This window comes from Aegilops tauschii, chromosome 2 (genome assembly GCF_002575655.3).
Source record: "Aegilops tauschii subsp. strangulata cultivar AL8/78 chromosome 2, Aet v6.0, whole genome shotgun sequence".
Classification (NCBI taxonomy): domain Eukaryota; kingdom Viridiplantae; phylum Streptophyta; class Magnoliopsida; order Poales; family Poaceae; genus Aegilops; species Aegilops tauschii.
The window spans coordinates 601,147,703-601,172,849 of record NC_053036.3 but is presented as its reverse complement, the minus strand read 5'-3'; the positions used below and the strand labels follow the sequence as shown (position 1 = coordinate 601,172,849).

Genomic DNA, 25,147 nt, shown 5'->3' with positions numbered 1-25,147 from the left:
CACACGATTGAAATTCAAGAACCGTGTGTGTTCAAACGATTATGTTCAACAAATTGTGTGCGATGATGTAGAATATCGCACATGGTGCGTAATAGTGGACCGCGTACCAAGATCCGCAAGCAGTTTACCAAAGATAACTCATGTGTGATAACTCGTGATGGCCCAAATGGCCTGCCAACCAAGCATGTTCACAAAGCCTCGTCTGAATCCTATAACCGATTTTCACCAGGCAACAGCATAACCAAGGCTGCCAAAAATATTGGAACTACACCTTCTGATTGACTGATTTGTCAAAATCAAGTGAATGCAGTGAGTATGGCCTAAACTCCAAGTTGAGTTCATCATGTGCACAAAAATTGCCGTATGTCACAAAACACGCAGTGATCTTCATCACCGTGGCCATCCTTGAACTCTCTCTACTGTGGGGGCCTCCTTGGAGGAGATGATGTCTTGCAAGTCCTGCGGCGATAACACCTTTGTAGAAGGCACGAAGTCATCGTGGTCAGAGAGTGCCATTTCTAACTCCGTGTGTTGGACCGTAAAGTGTTCTCCGAGGGCCGCGGTTATCCCTTCAGTGAAAACTGATCGTGATGGCATGTACTCGTTCATGCGGCATAGGAAATCTGAGTGGTCCCTCGCCTGAAAAATAAGAAAGGCTTTTAGTTTGGAGATCACCATGACTGAACTTCAAAGACTTGCAATGGTTGAAAGGCCTAGACTATCAACGTAATGAAATGACACTGTTCCTGACTTCCCAAAATAAAAACCTATTTTCATAACAACAAAAATTTCTCTGAATCAGCCCACTATCACAAAATAACAACAATTGTCGAGACCGATAGGGTTCCTATCTTGGGTCTTCAGTGCTAGTGCTTCATGGCATCGGTGATCCTGCTACTCTAGAAGCTTTAGCCTGCCGAGAGGCTTTATGGTTGGCGCAAGACTTGGGCATGCAGCATCTTCAGATCGCATCCGATTGCAAACAGGTCGTCAATCATATTCACCAAGGAGTTGGAGGAAACTACGGGAGTGTTATCAAAGAGATCTTGCAAACTGTTAGAATGTTTAATTATTGTAATTTTTCGTTTGAACCTCGAGCTTCTAATTTTTAAGCTCATAGGCTAGCTAGGTCGGGTGTCTCTCTCCCCCAGGGGCGGCATCTTTGGTTGGGCACGTCAAGTGACCCGATAGCTTTTCCTGTAAACATCTTTACCAATTAATAAAAGCCTAGCTACCTTTGCTAAAAAAAACCTATGAAAGACTGGGATGTACTCAACGGTCATTGTGCCACTTAGGGATCATACTAATAGGACAGTGTTTCTAGTTTCTAAAGAAATACGCCATTCCTGGGAAAAATGCTGCTTCTTGGCACTAAACTTTGCAGAGTGTTTTGTGCAGTGCCAGACCATTGCAGCCAATAACTGATCGTAACACATGTGCTACTCAACTCAGCGCTTTCAACTACATGATATTCTGAAGGATGTGCACACAAATGCTTACACTGAAATTCCTCAAATTATTCGCCCTTCAGGTGTCAATATCAATAAACAGTTAACTACAATCTCGCTCATAAACTTTCCTATTCAGTCTTTCTGTGGAACTCTATTCAGTCTTTCGGTGGAACTATCGCTCATATTTCCAAAATTGGAAGAGACCGAGCAGTTAACTCTGCTCCTGGGTAAACTGTGCCAAGGACTGCACAAAGTTTTATGAAACCTGTCTATTCTAAGATGAGTGCATCCACTGTAAGCAGAGATTTTTTTTCATTCGGTGAAATTCAGTTGACAGTTCAGTGGTTTATATATCTTGTCATCCTGAGTTTTTAGAAAATAGTGAACCCAAGATAGCGACTGGACTGCTACTAAAAGATCAACTTGTTTCCCATGTTTGGGGAAACATACCAACACTGACCAGCCTTAAACAGTTAAATTTGGTAACATAACAAATAATAGAAGCTGATATGGGCATAATTCGCCACGTTAAGGTCTCTAAATCCATATTCTGTTTGGAAAGGTAAAAATGTAATACTTTGGATGGTTCAAAGCAAAGCAAAAATATCACAGAGATAATTGTACCTGGCGATATTCAGGAGCACGTTGTGGGTTTTTTAGATAACTCATATTTTTCACATCATAATCCCATAAGAATGATGTGTGGTGTACCCAACGATCTTTCGTTATGGACTGAGCATTTCCACCAAACTTTCGATGATCGAATGCATAGTCTGCGAAAAATAATGCACACATGAGAATAGCCTTGAGAAAGATATACAACACATGTACACTGCGAATTGACATCCCTGAATATTCAATATATATATGCCAGATCCAGGATCAATTTTCTATGAACATAATTTTAAATCTGGAAAGAGATATGTCAAATAGAGGATAGTAGCTTCTGTGTACATCAAATCATTCCAGGAACCCTTGCAACTTGCAAGGCAATAAACAGAGCAAAACATATTTATACATACATTTCAAAACAAGAATTAAAGATTACAATGGGGATCAGAATTGTAGTCATGTGATATGTGATTCCATGGCTTTCTTTCAGTCAATGGTATGTAAAGTTGCAGACTACAGGGATCAGTTTAGTACTCCCTCCATTCATAAATATAAGATGTTTTAACTTTTTTGTGAATCGGATGTATAGACACGTTTTAGTGTGTTTGTTCACTCATTTCAGTCCGTATGTGGTCCATATTGAAATACCCAAAGCATCTTATATTTGTGAACGGAGGGAGTAGATTCTAGATTCGCGATGCAACTGGTCAAAATTCAAAACATGCCCGCTGGGAAACCCTGAGATATTTCGAGACCTTAATATTGTCAATAAAATAAAATACAGAGGAAAAAAGGATGAAAGATTGAGTAAGTTCAGTACAGGAATTTGAGAATAGCGAGTGCACACCGCTATATAAATGGACGCCGTAAATGAATAATCAAAGGCCTGACTAAGAATCCATCAATTACAATAAAACAACTCCATGGTAAAATTAAACTGGCAAGTGGTAAAATAGTCTGCTAATTCGACATACCATTTTCACGGAGATGAAATTCACCGAATCCACGGAACACTTTGCCATACAGCTGGCCTGTCCATGACATGATGTCACGGGGAAACGGCTGCAACCCAGCGACAGCAGTCTTGTTGCAAATGAAGGTGACAAACACCGTCCCCTGATCAACAATGACAGTGCCACCTCCACTGAACCGCCTTACCACTGGCACATGATCCCGAAGCACAGGCCGTATCTTGACGAGCTCAGAGACCTTCCTGTTGGAGCGAAAACCATATAAACAACCACACTATGCACGCACGAACAAAAGGCAACTTACCGAAGACACCAAGAGGACATTACCCAGAGACACCCATGACAATGGTGGGCGGAGCCGTGCCATCGTTGACAATGCACCAGTTATCGCTAGTGCGGCGCAGCAGCCTTTCCTCCAGGTGGAGCTGCTGCAGGATCGGCGCACCGCCCATGGTGACCAGCCTCATGAGCGGCCGCGCCACGTTCCTCTCGATGACAGACCCGAACGTCATTCTCGACGCGTTCGTCTCGCGGAGGCCGAGGGGGAAAGGCGTTTCAGAGGTGCATTCCCTCGAACACCTGGTGTGCGCCCGTCCCCTCCTTCGGATCGCTTGCTCGATGGAACTGCAGGACCCCAGGTGTCACTGTACCAGCCACGTCCTGGACTGGAACCTGCCAACCAGTAGTCCGTCCCGGCGTTGGCAGGCGGCGGCTGCGGCTCTGCGCGGGGAGGACTGAACGAGCAGCGGAGGCGGCTGGGGTATGGGGAAGGCACGGGATGGAAGGCGAAGAGGGAAGGGATAAGTGACGACGCGGACCGGTGGCCGACGGCGCGAGATCGGGGCTAGGGGCAGGGAGAAGGCGAGCGGCGGAGGCAGGGGCCGCCGATGAGAAGGCGGGGGACGACGGTGACTCTCTTTTTTCTAGGCAAACGACGGTGAGATGAGCGTCGTCGAGATTTTCCCCCACTTTTTTTTTACGTCAGACTTTTTTTTTGAGAGATCTTTTACGTGCGTTCGTGCGGTTCTCCATCTGATAATGGGCCGTGAGCCCAGGTAATAATACGAGGTTAACGGCCCAACATATAGCGGAACCTCAGTTCTTCTCTTCCAGATTCTCAAAAAAAAAAGATTCTCAACAAAAAAAATTCAAAAAAAAGATTCTCCATAAAAAGTTCTTCTCTTCCATTTAAAAATAAATAAAAATAATCTGAGAGCTCTCTTCGATTTTCTCGCCGAGAAGGCACGCGATACACGAGGGGTTTCAGACTCCACTGTGCACCTACAGTGTTGTAACTAGACTTTTGTCTGAAACAACCCTCGGTTCCCCGGTGTGAGGAGACGGACTCCACCACCGCAGGGTCGAGCTAAACTAAAATGTTGACGGTGCAGTGGCTAAAACAGAAGATACAAGGAATATGCTTCGGTTATATACATGCAGGGATGAGCACGGTGTTTTTCAGGGAGCATTTGTGGCTGCTTTGCCGGGTTAACTGAACCGCGTACACTAGAAACACTTGCTCACAGTCTTTGGCAACTGATCGTGATGTGCGCCTCACCAAGACCACTGTATCATCGATCGGGCTGACAGTTGTGGAGGAGCTGAACCCTGGAACCCACCGGGACCGGGGATTTGAATGGTACTATATGATCCTAAAGAAGATCGAAGAGAAGGGAAGAAAAGCAGGATATGATCCTTCCTAGCAGGGCAAATTCTGCCACGAGGGAAGAAATGTCAGTTGGGAAGCAGCTGACCTGAAGGTCAAAACTGCTGAAGTTGGTAGTGCATGTGTTTGATTTGTCGATCGGTCCTCGGGATTTATATTCCTACAAGCTTTTGACTGAAAAAACAAGTCCCGTTCACACCCCCTTTCATTTTCTTCCCCCTCTTCTTATCAGAGAGAGTCACCTTCGCCAGCCGAAAGTCGCCTGGACTTTCCTCGTCAACAGTTAGACCGCCGCCCCGTTAAAAACAGCCTTGAATATTCAGAGCTAAACCTCTCTGTCCATATACGGCATGCACGGCGGTGCGAAGGCGTACGTACGTACAAGATCTCCATGGAGCTCCATGCCTCCCTGTCCTCGGCCTAGTTAATGTCTCGAGCCACCAGATCTTCCAGCCACGAGTTATGGAGCAGTTGCAACCAGCCAGCTGCAACCCCCGTTGGTGCTGGCCTTTCTTTGCTCCTTGTGTTTTACACACTGTTCGCGGTTGGTGCTCAACAGTAACCAAACTGACCCCCACGAGATCCTACCACTAGTAGCTCCCAAAGAATAACGGTGATGTGATCTGATGTGATGTGCTGCACACGCTGCCGGAGAACTCACGGCAAATTTGACAAATTTAACCTATAGACAAAATTAAATCACAGAATGAACTCTATGTGAAACTATTTCACGTGGCTGACCTTTTTTGTGTGACGCCCGACACGAAGGCGCCACACTACACTGTGCAACGCCTCACAGATAGGCGCTACACGGCCAGCGTCGCACCCGTGTGATCAGAAAATTACTAAGTCAGTGTGCAGCGCCTGAGAGCTAGGCGCCACACTATACAGTGTAGCGCCTAGCTCCTAGGCGTTGCACTAGTGCAGCGCCTAGCTCCCAGACGTTGCACTAGTGCAGCGCCTGAGAGCTAGGCGCCACGGGTCAGCCGCGTGAAATAGTTTCACGGACAATTCATTCTGTGATTTGATTTCGTTTATAGGTCAAATTTGTCAAATTTGCCAGAACTCACCAACCCGGCCGGGAAGGAATCAGGGCAGTTGTTTTCAAAACAAAGAAATCACACCTTGTATTGAATGATTTGAAGATTGCTCACCACGCCTGCCGTGCAGTCATTCGTTTTCACATGTTGGTATAGATGCTAATCACCATCTATAATTTTTCATGAATAAATAAGTTTTTTGATTTGTTTATTTATTTTCGATCACAGATGAAAATATTTTTAATGACATTTTACATACATGGAGCACATCTATATGCGTATGTAAGATTTTTCTTTCGAAATTTTGAAACCTAAAAGTATTACTGAGGAAAATGGGTGCCATGGAGCCCAAGAGGTGCAACCATCCAATTTGGTTGAACACATCTGTAAAATAGGGGACAGTGAATAAGAGTTTTAGAGTCTATCTCCCACCATCGAAAAGAGGGGTGAGAGGTTGGAATTGGTAGGGAAATTTATCAATGGAGAACATTTTGACTTCTCATCGTAACTTAACTTGTCATTCCTCGTATAATCTGTCATGAATGCAATCCCCTTTTTCAGTATTATTGTAGACTGGGGAAAGGAGGGACAACAATAGCTCGATCCTTCACGCCCTATGCTTAACGGGCGGATTCCCAAGCTCCTTCTCCCTCTTCACCTATTGGAGTTGCACTTTTACATCTCCCTTTTGCATCATCTGTTGGAGTTGACCCTTTTTTGGAGATGTAAATTTTGTGTTTTACATCTCCAAATTTGCATATTTTATTGGAGATCCTCTAATAAGGGCATCTCCAAGGCGGACCTACAAATTTGCTTCGGCATCCATCCGTGAACAGGGGACCAGTCCGCAAACACTGGTGCCGGAGCCGGTCATCCAACACCGCCCGCATACACTTCAATTATCGAAAAGTCTATGGTAAAAGTTGTAAAGAGTGTTTGATGGTCTATTTGAAAGCAAGAGTAATTGCAAGAAAGTAAATTATAACAAAAGTGCAACAGTGCAGCAAGTGACCCAATCATTAATTGTGATAAAGACAAGCCGGTGGTTTTACTTATAGGGTGCTCTTGAGGACACACTGGAGTTTCATTGAGTTATCATTCATTATTTTGATAATTTGTTGTGCAGTGAAACCTATGATAAAGTATTGTTCTTACTTGAACAAACAACGTACTTATGATTGTACTCTCTATGCAAGCATCCGCAAATGCAAGAAAAATAATTAAGATAGCATCTAAAACCATAGTCATTAACTTTGGCGTTCCAACAGCCCATCATGCAATATTTCATAAACTTAGGGTTCGGTAATTTATGTCACTCCAACCACCCGCCATGAACAAAATAATCACACAATGCTCTCCTCTAGTGTTGGAAATATGCCCAGAGGCAATAATAAATGTTATTATTATATTTCCATGTTCATTATTAAGTTTATGTTTCTGTGCTACAATTGTATTGGTTCTTGAATATGAGATTCGGAGGAAAACCCAAATGCATGTGTGGAAATATAAACACGAAGTGATCCCTAGTCTAGCCTATGAGACAAATTCATGTATTGATGATGATCTTGTTTTCCTGATCATGAGCAGTGTTATTGTAACAAGGATGCTATCAATATACGAGAACACCATTGTCATGATAGCAATGGAGTAGGATAGACCCAACTCATGAATTACTAAGAGATGTCATCATTGCTATGTTATCGGTACTTCATATAACTTGTTCACGTTAGCATTGTCCCTTGGACCATGAGAATATTGTATACCTACATACCGGATGGTTACTTTGGAGTTTATCACATGTCACTCCGTAAATGGATGTGAATAAAGGTGACTTACGGGTATACCGGAAACATATGTCTCGGTAGCAATAGTTCAAGACCGGGATTTGTTCCCCTCATGATAGAGAGATACTCTCTGGGCCCACTTGGTGTTATGGTGTCAATCATTACCGCGTGACCAGACACTTGTGATTATGATCACGAGATACTGGAACACGGACACGAGTAAAGAGAACGAAGCCGGTAATGAGGATAACCGGAATAGTGATCAAGGAGTTGATCACGGGGATACCAATAATCTCCCCTCGGGTTCCGTAAGCGTATCGCGAAGCAAAAGAATGGTATTTGTAAACAAAGGTTTGCTCGAGAACTTCGTGAATATGCATGTCCAAATCCCGCTATTAACTATTGTCTGGAAGGGGTTCCGAGACATGTTCACTTTTTTCTGAACCTGTAGGGTGATGTCTATTACACAACTTATTCTTGTAGACTCGTGTTGGGCCTCCAAGCGCAGAGTTTTGTATGACAGTAGCAATTTTACCTCAGTGGATGACCTAAGGTTTATCAATACGTGGGAGGCGTAGGATGAAGATATGGTCTCTCTCAAACAACCCTGCAACCAAATAACAAAGAGCCTCTTGTGTTCCCACACACCAAATACAATGGTAGATTGTATAGGTGCACTAGTTCAGCGAAGAGATGGTGATACAAGTGTAATATGGATAGTAGATATAGGTTTTTGTAATAGGAACAAAAAAATAGCAAGGTAACAAGTAACAAAAATGAGAACAAATGCTATTGCAATGCTTGAAAATAAGGCCTAGGGTTCATACTTTCACTAGTGCAATCTCTCAACAATGATAACATAGTTGAATCATATAACAATCCCTCAACATGTGACGAAGAATCACTCCAAAGTTCTTGTCTAGCAGAGAACATATGATGAAATTGTTTGTAGAGTACGAAACCACCTTAAAGTTATCTTTTTCGATCGATCTATTGAGCTATTCCTATAAATGAAACACAAACAGCCCTAGAGTTCGTACTAAAATAACACCATATGATACACATCAAACCAACTCTAATGTCACCTAAATACTCTAATGTCACCACAAGTGCCCATGAGTTGATTATACGATATGCATCAAACAACTTCAGATTCATGATATTCAATCCAACACAAAGAACTTCAAAGAGTGCCCCAAGATTTCTACCGGAGAAAGTAGGAAGAAAACGTGCATCAACCCCTATGCATAGATTACCCCAATGTCACCCCGAGAATCCACGGGTTGAGTACCAAAACATACATCAAGTGAATCAATATAATACCCCATTTCACCACGGGTATTCATATGCAAGACATACATCAAGTGTTCTCAAATCCAACAAAGTATTCAATCCGATAAAAGTGAAATCTCAAAGGTAAAAACTCAATTCATCACAACAAGATAGAGAGGGAGAAACACCATATGATCCAACTATATTAACAAAGCTCGCAGTACATCAAGATCATGCCAAATGAAGAACACGAGAGAGGGAGAGATCAAACACATAGCTACTAGTACAAAGCCTCAACCCCGAGGGTGAACTACTCCCTCATCATCATGGAGACCGCCGGGATGATGAAGATGGCCTCCGGTTATGGTTTCCCCCTCCGGCAGGGTGCCGGAAAAGGGCTCTAGATGGGGTCGTAGAGGTACAGAGGCTTGCAACGGCGGAGTCGAACTTCTAGGGTTATTTCTGGGGGTTTCTGTATTTATAAGATTTTTTGGCGTTGGAGTCAAGCGAAGATGGGCCACAGGGGGGCCACTAGGCACCAGGGCGCGGCCACCCCCTGGGCGCACCCTGGTGGGTTGTGGGGCCCCTGTGGGTCTTCTGCTCTCCCCCCGTAGTTTCCAGTGTCTCTTATGTTCCAGAAAATCGTCAAAAAGTTTGGCTGCATTTGGACTTCATTTGATATGGATTTTCTGGAAAACAAAAACAAGCAGAAAACAACTGGCACCGGGCACTGGGTCAATATGTTAGTCCATGAAAATCATATAAAAGTGCACCAAAATCATACAAAACTATAATAAACATGGATGAATACTTCATAAATTATAGATACATTGGAGACGTATCATAGGGTCACATGCTTAACTGGTTCTAGTGCTGATTACCGGAGAAATGAGTTAAAAGAGGAGTTTTGGGTGCTTCCAAAAGGGTTTTGGGAATTTTAGAAAGGTGTAGCATGACTTTGGAAAGTCCGGATCTATATATGGTAAGTTTTCGGGGTCATCGGGATGGGTTCCGGAGACATCCGAAAATCTATAATTTTATTTGTGGAATGGGATGCCGACCTCTAGTGGGCCCACGGGGGGGGGCACATGGGGCGCCACATGGTATGGCATGCCCCTAGGCCGAATTGGACAAGGAGGGAATCGTCCCCATCTTACAAGTGGAATAGGAGAAGGATTCCCCATCTTGGAACGCGTGGATACCTCGAATGCGTCGTCTACTTTGACTCTCTTCTCGAAGAACAATTCTCGTGGCTGGGAGGTACATAATAGCTGCGGGAATTGGCGGGATTGTCGCGCGGCACTGACTCGTCACTACTTCTGCTACTCTGCATCGTCGGTGAGTTGGATCCTTACCTCCATCTTCATAGTGTTCTTGGGTGTGATCGTGTAGCAAAATTACCCAATCCCCCAATGTCGGTAAGTACTAAATGTCTACACATGTCATTGAAGGAAATATGCCCTAGAGGCAATAATAAAGTTGTTATTTATATTTCCTTATATCATGATAAATGATGTTTATTATTCATGCTAGAATTGTATTAACCGGAAACTTAGTACATGTGTGAATATATAGACAAACAGAGTGTCACTAGTATGCCTCTACTTGACTAGCTCGTTAATAAAAAATGGTTAAGTTACCTAACCATAGACATGAGTTGTCATTTGATGAATGGGATCACATCATTAGAGAATGATGTGATTGAGAAGACCCATCCGTTAGCTTAGCACGATGATCGTTTAAGTTTGTTGCTATTGCTTTCTTCATGACTTATACATGTTCCTATGACTATGAGATTATGCAACTCCCGAATGCCGGAGGAACACTTAGTGTGCTACCAAACGTCACAACATAACTGGGTGATTATAAAGATGCTCCACAGGTGTCTCCGATGGTGTTTGTTGAGTTGACATAGATCGAGATTAGGATTTGTCACTCCGATTGTCGGAGAGGTATCTCTGGGCCCTTTCGGTAATGCACATCACTATAAGCCTTGCAAGCAATGTGACTAATGAGTTAGTTACGAGATGATGCATTACGGAACGAGTAAAGAGACTTGCCGGTAATGAGATTGAACTAGGTATTGAGATACCGACGATCGAATCTCGGGCAAGTAACATATCGATGACAAAGGGAACAACGTATGTTGTTATGCGGTTTGACCGATAAAGATCTTCGTAGGATATGTGGGAGCCAATATGAGCATCCAGGTTCCGCTATTGGTTATTGACCAGAGATGAGTCTCGGTCATGTCTACATAGTTCTCGAACCCTGATACGTCCATTTTGCTTCATGCTTTCATATCGATATTTATTGCATTATGGGCTGTTATTACATGTTATGTCATAATACTTATGCCTTTTCTCTCTTATTTTACAAGGTTTACATGAAGAGGGAGAATGCCAGCAGCTGGAATTCTGGGCTGGAAAAGGAGCAAATATTAGAGACCTATTCTGCACAACTCCAAAAGTCCTGAAACTTCACGGAGGCACGTTTTGGAATATATAAAAAATACTGGAGAAAGAATCAACTAGAGGGGGCCCACACCCTGGCCACGAGGGTGGGGGCGCGCCCTACCCCCCTGGGCGCGCCCCCTGCCTCGTGGCCCCCCTGGCAGGCCTTCGGTGCCCATCTTCTGCTATATGAAGTCTTTTACCCTGGAAAATCACAAGCAAGCTTTTGGGACGAACACCGCCGCCACGAGGCGGAACCTTGGCGGAACCAATCTAGGGCTCCGGCGGAGCTGTTCTGCCGGGGAAACATCCCTCCGGGAGGGGGAAATCATCGCCATCGTCATCACCAACGATCCTCTCAGCGGGAGGGGTCAATCTCCATCAACATCTTCACCAGCACCATCTCCTCTAAAACCCTAGTTCATCTCTTGTATCCAATCTTTGTCTCAAAACCTCAGATTGGTACCTGTGGGTTGCTAGTAGTGTTGATTACTCCTTGTAGTTGATGCTAGTTGGTTTATTTGGTGGAAGATCATATGTTCAGATCCTTTATGCATATTAATACCCCTCTGATTATGAACATGAATATGATTTGTGAGTAGTTATGTTTGTTCCTGAGGACATGGGAGAAGTCTTGCTATAAGTAGTCATGTGAATTTGGTATTCGTTCGATATTTTGATGAGATGTATGTTGTCTCTCCTCTAGTGGTGTTATGTGAACGTCGACTACATGACACTTCACCATTGTTTGGGCCTAGAGGAAGGCATTGGGAAGTAATAAGTCGATGATGGGTTGCTAGAGTGATAGAAGCTTAAACCCTAGTTTATGAGTTGCTTCGTAAGGGGCTGATTTGGATCCATATGTTTCATGCTATGGTTAGGTTTACCTTAATACTTCTTTGTAGTTGCGGATGCTTGCAATAGGGGTTAATCATAAGTGGGATGCTTGTCCAAGAAAGGGCAGTACCCAAGCACCGGCCACCCACATACCAAATTATCAAAGTAACGAACGCGAATCATATGAGCGTGATGAAAACTAGCTTGACGATAATTCCCATGTGTCCTCGGGAGCGTTTTCCTTCATATAAGAGTTTGTCCAGGCTTGTCCTTTGCTACAAAAAGGATTGGGCCATCTTGCTGCACCTTATTTACTTTCATTACTTGTTGCCCGTTACAAATTACTTTATCACAAAACTATCCGTTACCGATAATTTCAGTGCTTGCAGAGAATACCTTACTGAAAACTGCTTGTCATTTCCTTCTGCTCCTCGTTGGGTTCAACACTCTTACTTATCGAAAGGACTACGATAGATCCCCTACACTTGTGGGTCATCAAACCCGTAGGGTCCACACGCTTAACGTTCGGTGACGATCGGTATTATGAGTATATATGTTTTGATGTACCGAAGGTTGTTCGGAGTCCTGGATGTGATCACGGACATGACGAAGAGTCTCTAAATGGTCGAGACATAAAGATTGATATATTGGACGATGTTATTCGGACACCGGATGAGTTTCGGGGGTCACCGGATAAATACCGGAGTGTCGGGGGGTTATCGGAACCCCCGGGGGAACTAATGTGCCAACATGGGCCTTGTGAGAGATAGAGGAGGGGCCCCTAGGGCTGCCCTCCCCCTTCAGGAGTCCGAATTGGACTAGGAGGGGGCGGCACCCCCCTCTTTCCCTCTCCCTCTCTCCCTCTCCTTCCTTCCCCCTCTCTTCCATTGTTGGAAACCTACTAGGAATAGGATTCCTAGTAGGAATCCTACTTGGGGCGCGCCCTATAAGGGCCGGCCGGCCTTCCCCTTGCTCCTTTATATACGGGGGCAGGGGGCACCCTAGGACACACAAGTTGATTGTTTAGCCGTGTGCGGTGCCCCCCTCCACAGATTTCCACCTCGGTCATATCGTTGTAGTGCTTAGGCGAAGCCTTGCGTTGGTAAGTTCATCATCACTGTCATCACGCCTTCGTGCTGACGAAACTCTCCCTCGGCACTCAGCTGGATCAAGAGTTCGAGGGACATCACCGAGCTGAACGTGTGCAGATCGCGGAGGTGCCGTGCGTTCGGTACTTGATCGGTTGGATCGTGAAGACGTTCGACTACATCAACCGTGTTGCTTAACGCGTCCGCTTTCGGTCTACGAGGGTACGTGGACACACTCTCCCGCTCGTTGCTATGCATCACTGATTCGACACAAGGGGACCCAAAGAATATTCTCAAGTATTAGCAGCTGAGTTGTCAATTCAACCACACCTGGATAACTTAGTATCTGCAGCAAAGTATTTACTAGCAAAGTAGTATGGAAGTAACGGTAACGGTGGCAAAAGTAATATTTTTGGGTTTTGTAGTGATTGTAACAATAGCAACGGAAAAGTAAATAAGCGAAGAACAATATATGAAAAGCTCGTAGGCATTGGATCGGTGATGGAGAATTATGCCGGATGCGATCGATCATGCAACAATTATAACATAGGGTGACACGGAACTAGCTCCAGTTCATCAATGTAATGTAGGCATGTATTCCGAATATAGTCATAGGTGCTTATGGAAAATAACTTGCATGACATCTTTTGTCCTACCCTCCCGTGGCAGCGGGGTCCTATTGGAAACTAAGGGATATTAAGGCCTCCTTTTAATAGAGTACCGGACCAAAGCATTAACACTTAGTGAATACATGAACTCCTCAAAGTACGGTCATCACCGGTAATGGTCCCGATTATTGTCACTTCAGGGTTAACGGATCATAACACATAATAGGTGACTGTAGACTTGCAACATAGGATCAAGAACTTACATATATTCATGAAAACATAATAGGTTCAGATCTGAAATCATGGCACTCGGGCCCTAGTGACAAGCATTAAGCATAGCAAAGTCATAGCAACATCAATCTCATAACATAGTGGATACTAGGGATCAAACCCTAACAAAACTAACTCGATTACATGATAAATATCATCGAACCAATCACCGTCCAGCAAGCCTATGATGGAATTACTCACGCACGGCGGTGAGCATCATGAAATTGGTGATGGAGGAAGGTTGATGATGACGATGGCGACGGATTCCCCTCTCCGGAGCCCCGAGCGGACTCCAGATCAGCCCTCCCGAGAGAGATTAGGCCTTGGCGGCGGCTCCATATCGTAAAACGCGATGAATCCTGCTCTCTGATTTTTTTTCTCCCCGAACGTGAATATATGCAGTTGGAGTTGAGGTCGGTGGAGCACCAGGGGGCCCACGAGGCAGGGGGCGCGCCCCCCACCCTCGTGGACAGGGTGTGGGCCCCCTAGCCTTGATTCTTTTGCCAGTATTTTTAATATATTCCAAAAATAATCTCCGTTGATTTTCAGGTCATTCCGAGAACTTTTATTTCTGCACAAAAATAACACCAATGCAATTCTGCTGAAAACAGCGTCAGTCCGGGTTAGTTCCATTCAAATCATGCAAGTTAGAGTCCAAAACAAGGGCAAAAGTGTTTGGAAAAGTAGATACGTTGGAGACGTACCAAATCCCCCAAGCTTAAACCTTTGCTTGTCCTCAAGCAATTCAGTTGATAAACTGAAAGTGATAAAGAAAAGCTTTTACAAACTCTGTTTTCTCTTGTTGTTGTAAATATGTAAAGCCAGCATTCAAGTTTTCAGCAAAGATTATGAACTAACCATATTCACAATAACATTTAGGTCTCATGTTTACTCATATCAATGACATAATCAACTAGCGAGCAATAATAATAAATCTCGGATGACAACACTTTCTCAAAACAATCATAATATGATATAACAAGATGGTATCTCGCTAGCCCTTTCTGGGACCGCAAAACATAAATGCAGAGCACCTTTGAAGATCAAGGACTGACTAAACATTGTAATTCATGGTAAAAGAGATCCAGTCATACCCAATATAAATTAATAGTAATGGATGCAAATGACAACGGTGCTCTCCAGCTGGTGCTTTTTAATAAGAGGGTGATGACTCAACATAAAAGTAAATAGATAGGCCCTTCGCAGAGGGAAGCAGGGATTTGTAGAGGTGCCAGAGCTCGATTTTAAAGTAGAGATAAATAATATTTTGAGCGGCATACTTTCATTGTCAACATAACAACCGAGAGATCTCGATATCTTCCATGCTACACACATTATAGGCGGTTCCCAAACAGAATGGTAAAGTTTATACTCCCCCTCCACCAACAAGCATCAATCCATGGCTTGCTCGAAACAACGAGTGCCTCCAACTAGCAACAGCCCTGGGGGAGTTTTGTTTGCAATTATTTCGATTTGGTTTGCTTAGAGCATGGGACTGGGCATCCCGGTGACCAGCCATTTTCTCGTGAGTGAGGAGCGGACTGCACTCTTCTTGAGAATAACCCGCCTAGCATGGAAGATACAGACAGCCCTAGGTTATACATGAGCTATTCGAGCATACAAAACAGAATTTCATTAGAAGGTTTAGAGTTTGGCACATACAAATTTACTTGGAATGGCAGGTAGATACCGCATATAGGAAGGTATAGTGGACTCATATGGAATAACTTTGGGGTTTATGGAAGTGGATGCACAAGCAGTATTCCCGCTTAGTACAAGTGAAGGCTAGAAAAAGACTGGGAAGCGACCAACTAGAGAGCGACAACAGTCATGAACATGCATTAAAATTAATAAACATTGAGTGCAAGCATGAGTAGGATATAATCCACCATGAACATAAATATCGTGAAGGCTATGTTGATTTTGTTTCAACTACATGCGTGAACATGTGCCAAGTCAAGTCACTCAAATCATTCAAAGGAGGATACCATCCCATCATACCACATCACAACCATTTAAATAGCATGTTGGCACGCAAGGTAAACCATTATATACTCCTAGCAGATTATGCATGGCATAAGCAACTATAATCTCTAATTGTCATTGCAAACATGTTCATTCATAATAGGCTGAATCAGGAACGATGAACTAATCATATTTACAAAAACAAGAGAGGTCGAGTTCATACCAGCTTCTCTCATCTCAATCAGTCCATCATATATCGTCATTATTGCCTTTCACTTGCACGACCGAACGGTGTGTATAATAATAATAGTGCACGTGCATTGGACTAAGCTGGAATCTGCAGGCATTCAATACAAAGGAGAAGACAAGGTAATATAGGCTCTTGGTTAATTCAACAGTAATGCATATAATAGCCACTTCAACATTTTCATTATGGTCTTCTCCTCTCGACCCCCAAAGGAAAGAAATAGAACTATTTACACGGGAAAGCTCCCAACAAACAAAAGAAGAACAAGAATTCTTTTTGGGTTTTCTTTTAATTATTACTACTACAAGCAAGGAAAATAAACTAGCTAAGAGCTACTACTAATTTTTTTTGTTTTTTCTTAAGGTTTTTCAAACACACAAGAAGAAAGAGTAAAAAGGAAAATAAACTAGCATGGATATTACAATGAAAAAGTATGAGCACCGACAACTAGCATGAATGTGTGAACATGAATGTAATGTCGGTGAGAGATACGTACTCCCCCAAGCTTAGGCTTTTGGCCTAAGTTGGTCTATGGCCACTGCTGGCCTGGCGGTATCCAAAGTTATAGCTGGGGGCGTACTGTGATGGAGCCTCGGGGTACCACTGATTGGCGATCTCCTCCGGATCCCACTGGTAAACAGACTGACGTGGAGGATCAGGTTGTGGTTCCGGCTCTGGCTCTGTAGCTGGTGTGGGGTCCTAGTAGGCATGAAATGCCTCCGGCTGAACAAGATACTTGCCTGTAGATAAGTCAAACAAAGAAGGAGCAGGCAAGGTAATAGTCTCAGGGCAATTTTTATCAAATATCAGTTTGTACTTAACTTTTCCTTATTCTTAACAATAAAATCATGTGCTACCATACTCTTATAGTCTAGAAAAATAGGAGGCAACAACTTTTCTTCTTTCTCATAATGCCTAATAGGTATGTTAAAGTGTGCAGCGAGGCGTGAGGCGAAGATACCTCCCAAGATGGGACCCTTTGTGTGGTTAAGATTTAACCGCTTGGCAATAATAGCGCCTAGACTAAAAGTGTTATCACGAAACAAGACATGGCCCAAAATGATAATATCAGGGGCACTAAGGTTTCCACAGTTTCCGTGACCAATTAAACATCTACTAGCAAATATCGCAAAGTAACGCAAGACCGGAAAATGTATGCTAGTAATTCTTGCATCGGGAACTTTCCTCATTTCCCCTACATCAATCATATCAATAAACCCTTCTATATCATTACGATGTGATTCCTCTATGCTGCCAGTAAAGGGTATCTTACAGGCCCGGCAGAAATCAAAAAGGGACATCACCTTATGCTCATCATATAAATAAAATTCCACTGAAGGTGGTGATCTCCTAGCATGGAAATGAAAATTTTGCACGAAAATATTAGTGAGTAAGAGATACTGTTCGCGCTGGTCGCGGAGGAAGTCGGTGAGGCCCGCATTCTCGACCGAAGAATAAAAATCATCATAAATCCCGGCCGCTGTTAAGAACTCATCACAAGGCCATTCACATGGCCGAACTTCACCGGTGCGAGGGAGATTATATTTGGGCCTATTATCCTCCTCACTTTGCTTGTCCTTCGAGCTTTGGCTCGACGAGCCCCTCAAAAATCTCTTCATCATTTTCTGAAATTTTCTGAAATTTTTAGTAACTCAAAATAAAAGTGAACCAAACTCAACAAAATTGATAGCAACTACTCCCACAAGTGCCTAGAGACTATATCATGCATTAGAACTACTTGGGACCATATAAATTTGACATGCAAGCTCAAGAACGGGGTCACCTAGGCAGCAAGAATTTGTAATGAATAAAGCACTAGAACAAAAACTAAGTGGACCATTGGAGGAGTCACATACCGAAGAACAATCCCCCAAAGCAGTTTTGTAAGTGGAGCTTTGAGCTAGGAGATCGAAAATCGCAGCAAAATGAGTTAGAACTCGTGCTTGAGCTGGTTGGTGATTTTTTTGGGAGGAAGAAGGAGTGTGTGGTGGCTGGAATAAGTGGAGGGGAGCCACCATGGGCCCACGAGGCAGGGGGTGCGCCCAGGGGGTTGGGCGCGCCCTGGACCCTCGTGGCCAGGTGCTTGCTCCCCCTGATGTGTTCTCAGTGCCAGATATTCTCAAATATTCTAGAAAAAACATATTTCATTTCCGGGGCATCTGGAGAACTTTTATTTTCGGGGAATTTTTTTATTGCACGGATAATTCAGAAAACTGACAGAAAATACTCTTTTTGCTTTATTTATTCTAAGTAATAGAAAGTAAAAGAAGGGTACAGAAGGTTGTGCTTTCTAACTTCATCCATCTCATGCTCATCAAAAGGAATCCACTAACAAGGTTGATCAAGTCTTGTTAACAAACTCATTCCGAATAACATGGAACCGGAGAAATTTCGAATAACACTATGTTACCTCAACGGGGATATGCACATCCCCAACAATAAGAATATCATATCTCTTTCTAGGTAATTCAAAACCTCCAATAGTAATAGTTGAAATTTTTCCAATAGAATTGATACTGTGGACTTGAGGTTGTTTCCTCGGAAAGTGTACCGTATGCTCATTACCATTAACATGGAAAGTGACATTTGATACGTCTCCGTCGTATCTACTTTTCCAAACACTTTTGCCCTTGTTTTGGACTCTAACTTGCATGATTTGAATGGAACTAACCCGGACTGACGTTGTTTTCAGCAGAATTGCCATGGTGTTATTTATGTGCAGAAACAAAAGTTCTCGGAATGACCCGAAACTCCACGGAACTTAATTTTGGAAAATATTAAAAATATTGGTGAAAGAATCAAGGCCAGGGGGCCCACCACCTGTCCACGAGGGTGGGGGGCGCGCCCCCTGCCTCGTGGGCCCCCTGGTGCTCCACCTACCTCAACTCCAACTCCATATATTCGTGTTCGGGGAGAAAAAAATCAGAGAGAAAGATTCATCGCGTTTTACGATACAGAGCCACCGCCAAGCCCTAAACTCTCTCGGGAGGGCTGGTCTGGAGTCCGTTCGGGGCTCCGGAGAGGGGAATCCATCGCCGTCATCATCATCAACCATCCTCCATCACCAATTTCATGATGTTCACCGCCGTGCGTGAGTAATTCCATCGTAGGCTTGCTGGACGGTGATGGGTTGGATGAGATTTATCATGCAATCGAGTTAGTTTTGTTAGGGTTTGATCCCTAGTATCCACTATGTTCTGAGATTGATGTTGCTATGACTTTGCTATGCTTAATGCTTGTCACTAGGGCCCGAGTGCCATGATTTCAGATCTGAACCTATTACGTTTTCATGAATATATGTGAGTTCTTGATCCTATCTTGCAAGTCTATAGTCACCTACTATGTGTTATGATCCGGCAACCCCGAAGTGACAACAATCGGGACCACTCCCAGTGATGACCGTAGTTTGAGGAGTTCATGTATTCACTATGTGTTAATGCTTTGGTCCGGTACTCTATTAAAAGGAGGCCTTAATATCCCTTAGTTTCCATTAGGACCCCGCTGCCACGGGAGGGTAGGACAAAAGATGTCATGCAAGTTTTTTTCCATAAGCACGTATGACTATATTCGGAATACATGCCTACATTACGTTGATGAATTGGAGCTAGTTCTGTGTCACCCTATGTTATGATTGTTACATGATGAACCGCATCCGGCATAATTCTCCATCACCAATCCAATGCCTACGAGCTTTTCACATATTGTTCTCCGCTTATTTACTTTTCCGTTGCTACTGTTACAACTACAAAACCCAAAAATATTACTTTTGCTACCGTTACCGTTACTTCCATACTACTTTGCTACTAAATACTTTGTTGCAGATATTAAGTTATCCAGGTGTGGCTGAATTGACAACTCAGTTGCTAATACTTGAGAATATTCTTTGGCTCCCCTTGTGTCGAATCAATAAATTTGGGTTGAATACTCTACCCTCGAAAACTGTTGCGATCCCCTATACTTGTGGGTTATCAAGACTATTTTCTGGCGCCGTTGCCGGGGAGCATAGCTCTATTCTTTGAGTCACTTGGGATTTATATCTGCTGGTCACTATGAAGAACTTGAAAGACACGAAAACAAAAATTTATCCCTCAACTACGAGGGGAGGTAAGGAACTGCCATCTAGCTCTTCACTTGATTCACCTTCTGTTTTGAGTAAACTTGCGACACCTGAACCTGCTTCTGCTATTAATTCTGATATGTCGCATGTTATTGATGATGCCACTTCTGCTATGCATGGTACTTATGATGAAACTACTTCTATGCTTGATACTACTGTGCTACTTGGTGAATTTCTTGATGAACAACTTGCTAGGGTTAGAGAGAATGAAATTATTGAAACTGATAATATTGATGATAGTGATGATGAAGGCTCTCCCAATAAATATGAATTACCTGTTGTGCCTGAGGGCTATGTTATGGATGAAGAAACTAAAAGAGACTTTCTTGCTTGCAATGATAGAAGTGATCTTAAGAAATTATTAGCTAAGCTTAAACAAAAAACTCTGAATGCTAGAATGAAATATGATCCTGCTTATGCTACTTCACCTATCTTTGTTACTGAGAAGGATTATGAATTCTCCATTGATCCTGATATAATTACTTTGGTTGAATCTGATCCCTTCTATGGCTATGAATCTAAAACTGTTGTGGCACATCTTACTAAATTAAATGATATAGCCACCCTATTCACTAATGATGAGAGAACTCACTACCTTTATATCCTTAAAATATTTCCGTTCTCATTAAAGGGTGATGCTAAGATATGGTTTAATTCTCTTGATCCTAGTTGTGTGCGTAGTCCCTAGGATATGATTTATTACTTCTCTGCTAAATATTTCCCTGCTCATAAGAAACAAGCTGCTTTAAGGGAAATATATAATTTTGTGCAAATTGAAGAAGAGAGTCTCCCACAAGCTTGGGGGAGGCTTCTCCAATTACTTAATGCTTTGCCTGATCATCCTCTTAAGAAAAATGAAATACTTGATATCTTTTATAATGGACTAACCAATGCTTCCAGAGATTACCTGGATAGTTGTGCTGGTTCTATTTTCAGGGAAAGAACACCGGATGAAGCTCAGATTCTATTGAATAATATGTTGGCTAATGAAAATAATTGGACACTTCTTGAGCCAACTCCTGAGCCTATTCCTAAGCCAACTCCAAAGAAAAGGGGTGTTCTATTTCTCAGTCCTGAAGATATGCAAGAGGCAAAGAAATCTATGAGAGAAAAAGGTATTAAAGCTGAAGACGTTAAGAATTTACCTCCTATTGAAGAAATACATGGTCTTAATTCACCGCCTGTTGAAGAAATATATGGTCTTAATGTAGGAGATATGCCCTAGAGGCAATAATAAATGATATTATTTATCTCCGAGTTCATAATTATGTTTATGTTCCATGCTATAACTGCAATGATTCTCGAGTCTGCAATATCCACGAGGCTCGGAGGAAGACTCATATGCACGTGTGGAATAATAAATGGTAAGAAGTATTCCTAGTCTGGCCTCTAAGACTAGCTCAAGTGTTGCATGATGGTTCTGTTTTCCTGATCATGGGCATGTCTATGCCAGCAATTTTGAGGGCACAATGTTAAGAGAACATTTGTGTTGAATCGACCCGGATTGATGTTATGCTATGAGATTCATTCGTCACAAGTTTATTGGTACATAACACAGAGATGGTTAACGTTTGCATGATTCCTTAGACCATGAGAGTATCGAGTTTCTTCATGCTTGCTTCATGAACTTTGGGGTTTGTTAAACGTCATCCGTAAATGGGTGGCTATTACGGCGGCTTACGGGTTCATGGAAAAGTATGTCAAGTAACTTGATAGCTCAAGATTGGGATTTGCTCCTCCGACGATGGAGATATATCTCTGGGCCCTCTCGGTGTTACGGTGTCCATCATCGTCTGGCCAGACACTTTGTGATTTGATCACGGGGATGCCGGAACACGAAACGAGAAAAGAGAACAAAACCGGTAACGAGGTAACTAGCATAGTGGACAAGTTGTTGATCCAAGGGAATGCCAACATGTCTCACCTCGGGTATTTGTAACATATCGCGAAGCAACGGGAATAGCACACGGCGACTGGAGGTTCACTCGAATATTCATTCGTGTGTGTATAGGGGTCAATATGGGTGTCCACGGCTCCGATGTTGATCATTGATCGGAAGGGGTTCCAGGTCATGTCTATACTTCATCGAACCTATAGGGTCACACGCTTAAGGATCATCTATCTGCTGAATACTAGACAGGGAGTCTAAGAGAAAATCACCGAAAAAGTTTCGGACACCGAAAAGTTTCGGACAGCGGAATCGACTGCAGAGAGAGGTCACCGGATGAGTTTCGGTGAAACCGAAAAAGTTGTTTCGGGGTATGCCATTAAGTCAAAATGGTTTCGGCACATGCCTGATAATTCTTGGAGGGTGCCAGAATCATTCTGGAAACTTTTTGGAATTTTCAGAAATAAAAACCGAAAATATTTCGGAGCTGCCGGTACCGCTTTGGCTGTTTTTCGCAGATGAAATTCACTAATCTGAAATTGTTTCAGAACGAATCCAAAATCATTTTAGTGGGTACTGGAATTATTCTAAGACCCACAGAAATATTTTCGGATTTAGTGGACGCGAAAAATTGTCTTCATGAATAGTGAAAACGCATTCTTGTTTGCTTTTCGCAGATGAAAATCACTAAACCGAAAATTGTTTCGAAACGCATTGAAAATTATTTTAGTGGGTACTGGAAATGTTCTGAGCCCACATAAATATTTTCAGTTCGAACGGACGCTGAAAAATGTCGTCATGAATAGTGAAAGTGCTTTTTGCTTGGCTTCTTGGAGAAGCCACCTTGAGGGCCTTTTTGGTATTTCCCCCCTTGGCTTCTTGGAGAAGCCACCCTTGGGCTTGGCCTATAAATAGGGGTGGAGGGGGCTGCCTAAAGGATCATCCCTTCTCACATACAAGTGCCATGCATTATCTGGCTTCTTCTCTCCCTCCCACGAAAAGAGTTTCGTAGAGCCGTAAGGCTGTCTGGGTTTCGGCAGGAACTAGTTCTGGACGGCGAAGCCCTGCCGGATAGATGACACCGTATGTGTGCAACTCTGTAGAGAGATCATAGTCTCGGTCTTAGTTCGTGAGTGCCTCCCGAAGGGCTGTCCGTGTGACCGTCCGAGTTTCGAAGGTCCTCCCGAAGGGCTGTCCGAGTGACCGTTCGAGTTTCGAAGGTCCTCCCGAAGGGCTGTCCGCGACACCGTCCGGGGGGCTGTTCGACCGCCTCGCGGAGGGCTGTCTGAGGAGCAGATGAGGGTATACATCCTCGCGGTTGGGAGGTTGTAAATCCTAGCTGCGGGGATCTGCACCGCCAATCGTCATCGACTCTACTTCCCGCTGCGCTACGAGTCGGTAACGAAAAAGATCAAACCATGTATGCAGTCTCCATAGTGGTCCTGGGCTGGTGCGTAGGTCGGAAAATTTTTGTTTTCTGCTGCGTTACCCTACACTTAATTCATCACCTATTGAAGAAACTCATGGTCTTGATAACCCGACACAGGTAGTAAAGGTAAATTCTCTCTATAGATATGATAAAGCTGAAATCCCTCTTACTAAGTTTGCTAGCCAATGTTTGGATGAGTTTGATAACTTTATGGTTAAGCAAGAAGATTTTAATGCTTATTTTGGTAGACAATTAAAACAAAATGCTTATATGATTGAACACTTGGGTGATTATATGTCTAGAGTTAGAGGTGAACTTAAACTCATTAGTAAGCATGCTTCTATGGTTACCACTCAAGTAGAACAAGTACTTAAGGCTCAGAATGATTTGCTCAATGAACTAAATAGTAAGAATAATGATTATGATGTTAGAGTGGCTACTAGAACTGGTAAAATGACTCAGGAACCTTTATATCCCGAAGGCCATCCTAAGAGAATTTAGCAAGATTCTCAAAGAAATAATATTGATGCACCTAGTCCTTCTAAAAAGAAGAAAAAGAAAAATGATAGGACTTTGCATGCTTCTAGTGAACCTATTGCTGACACACCTGAGAATCCAAATGATATTTCTATTTCTGATGCTGAAACACAATCTAGTGATGAATATGAACCTAGTGATAATATTAATGATGATGTTCATGTTGATGCTCAACCTAGCAATGATAATGATGTAGAAATTGAACCTGCTGTTGATCTTGATAACCCACAATCAAAGAATCAGCGTTATGATAAGAGAGACTTTGTTGCTAGGAAACACGGTAAAGAAAGAGAACCATGGGTTCAGAAACCCGTGCCTTTTCCTCCCAAACCATCCAAGAAAAAGGATGATGAGGATTCTGAGCGCTTTGCTGAAATGATTAGACCTATCTTCTTGCGTATGCGATTAACTGATATGCTCAAAATGAATGCTTACGCTAAGTATATGAAAGAAATTGTTATGAATAAAAGAAAGATACCGGAAGCTGAAATTTCCACCATGCTTGCTAATTATACTTTTAAGGGTGGAATACCTAAGAAACTTGGAGATCCAGGAATACCAACTATACCATGCTCCATTAAAAGAAACTATGTTAAAACTGCTTTATGTGATCTTGGAGCCGGTGTTAGTGTTATGCCTCTCTCTTTATATCGTAGACTTGATTTGAATAAGTTGACACCTACTGAAATATCTTTGCAAATGGCCGATAAATCAACTGCTATACCTGTCAGTATTTGTGAGGATGTGCCTGTTGTGGTTGCAAACGTTACCATTTTAACGGACTTTGTTATTCTTGATATTCCCGAGGACGATAGTATGTCTATTATTCTTGGAAGACCTTTTTTGAATACTGCAGGGGCTGTTATTGATTGCAACAAAGGCAATGTCACTTTTCATGTTAATGGTAATGAG

The 25,147-nt window shown here is 43.0% G+C and overlaps 1 protein-coding gene across 1 annotated transcript; it reads right to left on the bottom strand.

Moving 5' to 3' along the window:
- Positions 1-123: 123 nt before the first annotated feature.
- On the bottom strand, positions 124-4,012 carry LOC109772250 (uncharacterized). The gene is made up of 4 exons (XM_020330938.4): positions 3,362-4,012; positions 3,038-3,276; positions 2,076-2,224; positions 124-639 (listed from the first exon to the last, which is right to left on the bottom strand). Exons 1-4 carry the CDS (start codon positions 3,544-3,546, stop codon positions 391-393), a joined length of 822 nt encoding a protein of 273 aa, XP_020186527.1. The 5' UTR covers positions 3,547-4,012; the 3' UTR covers positions 124-390.
- Between the last annotated feature and the right edge of the window lie 21,135 nt (positions 4,013-25,147).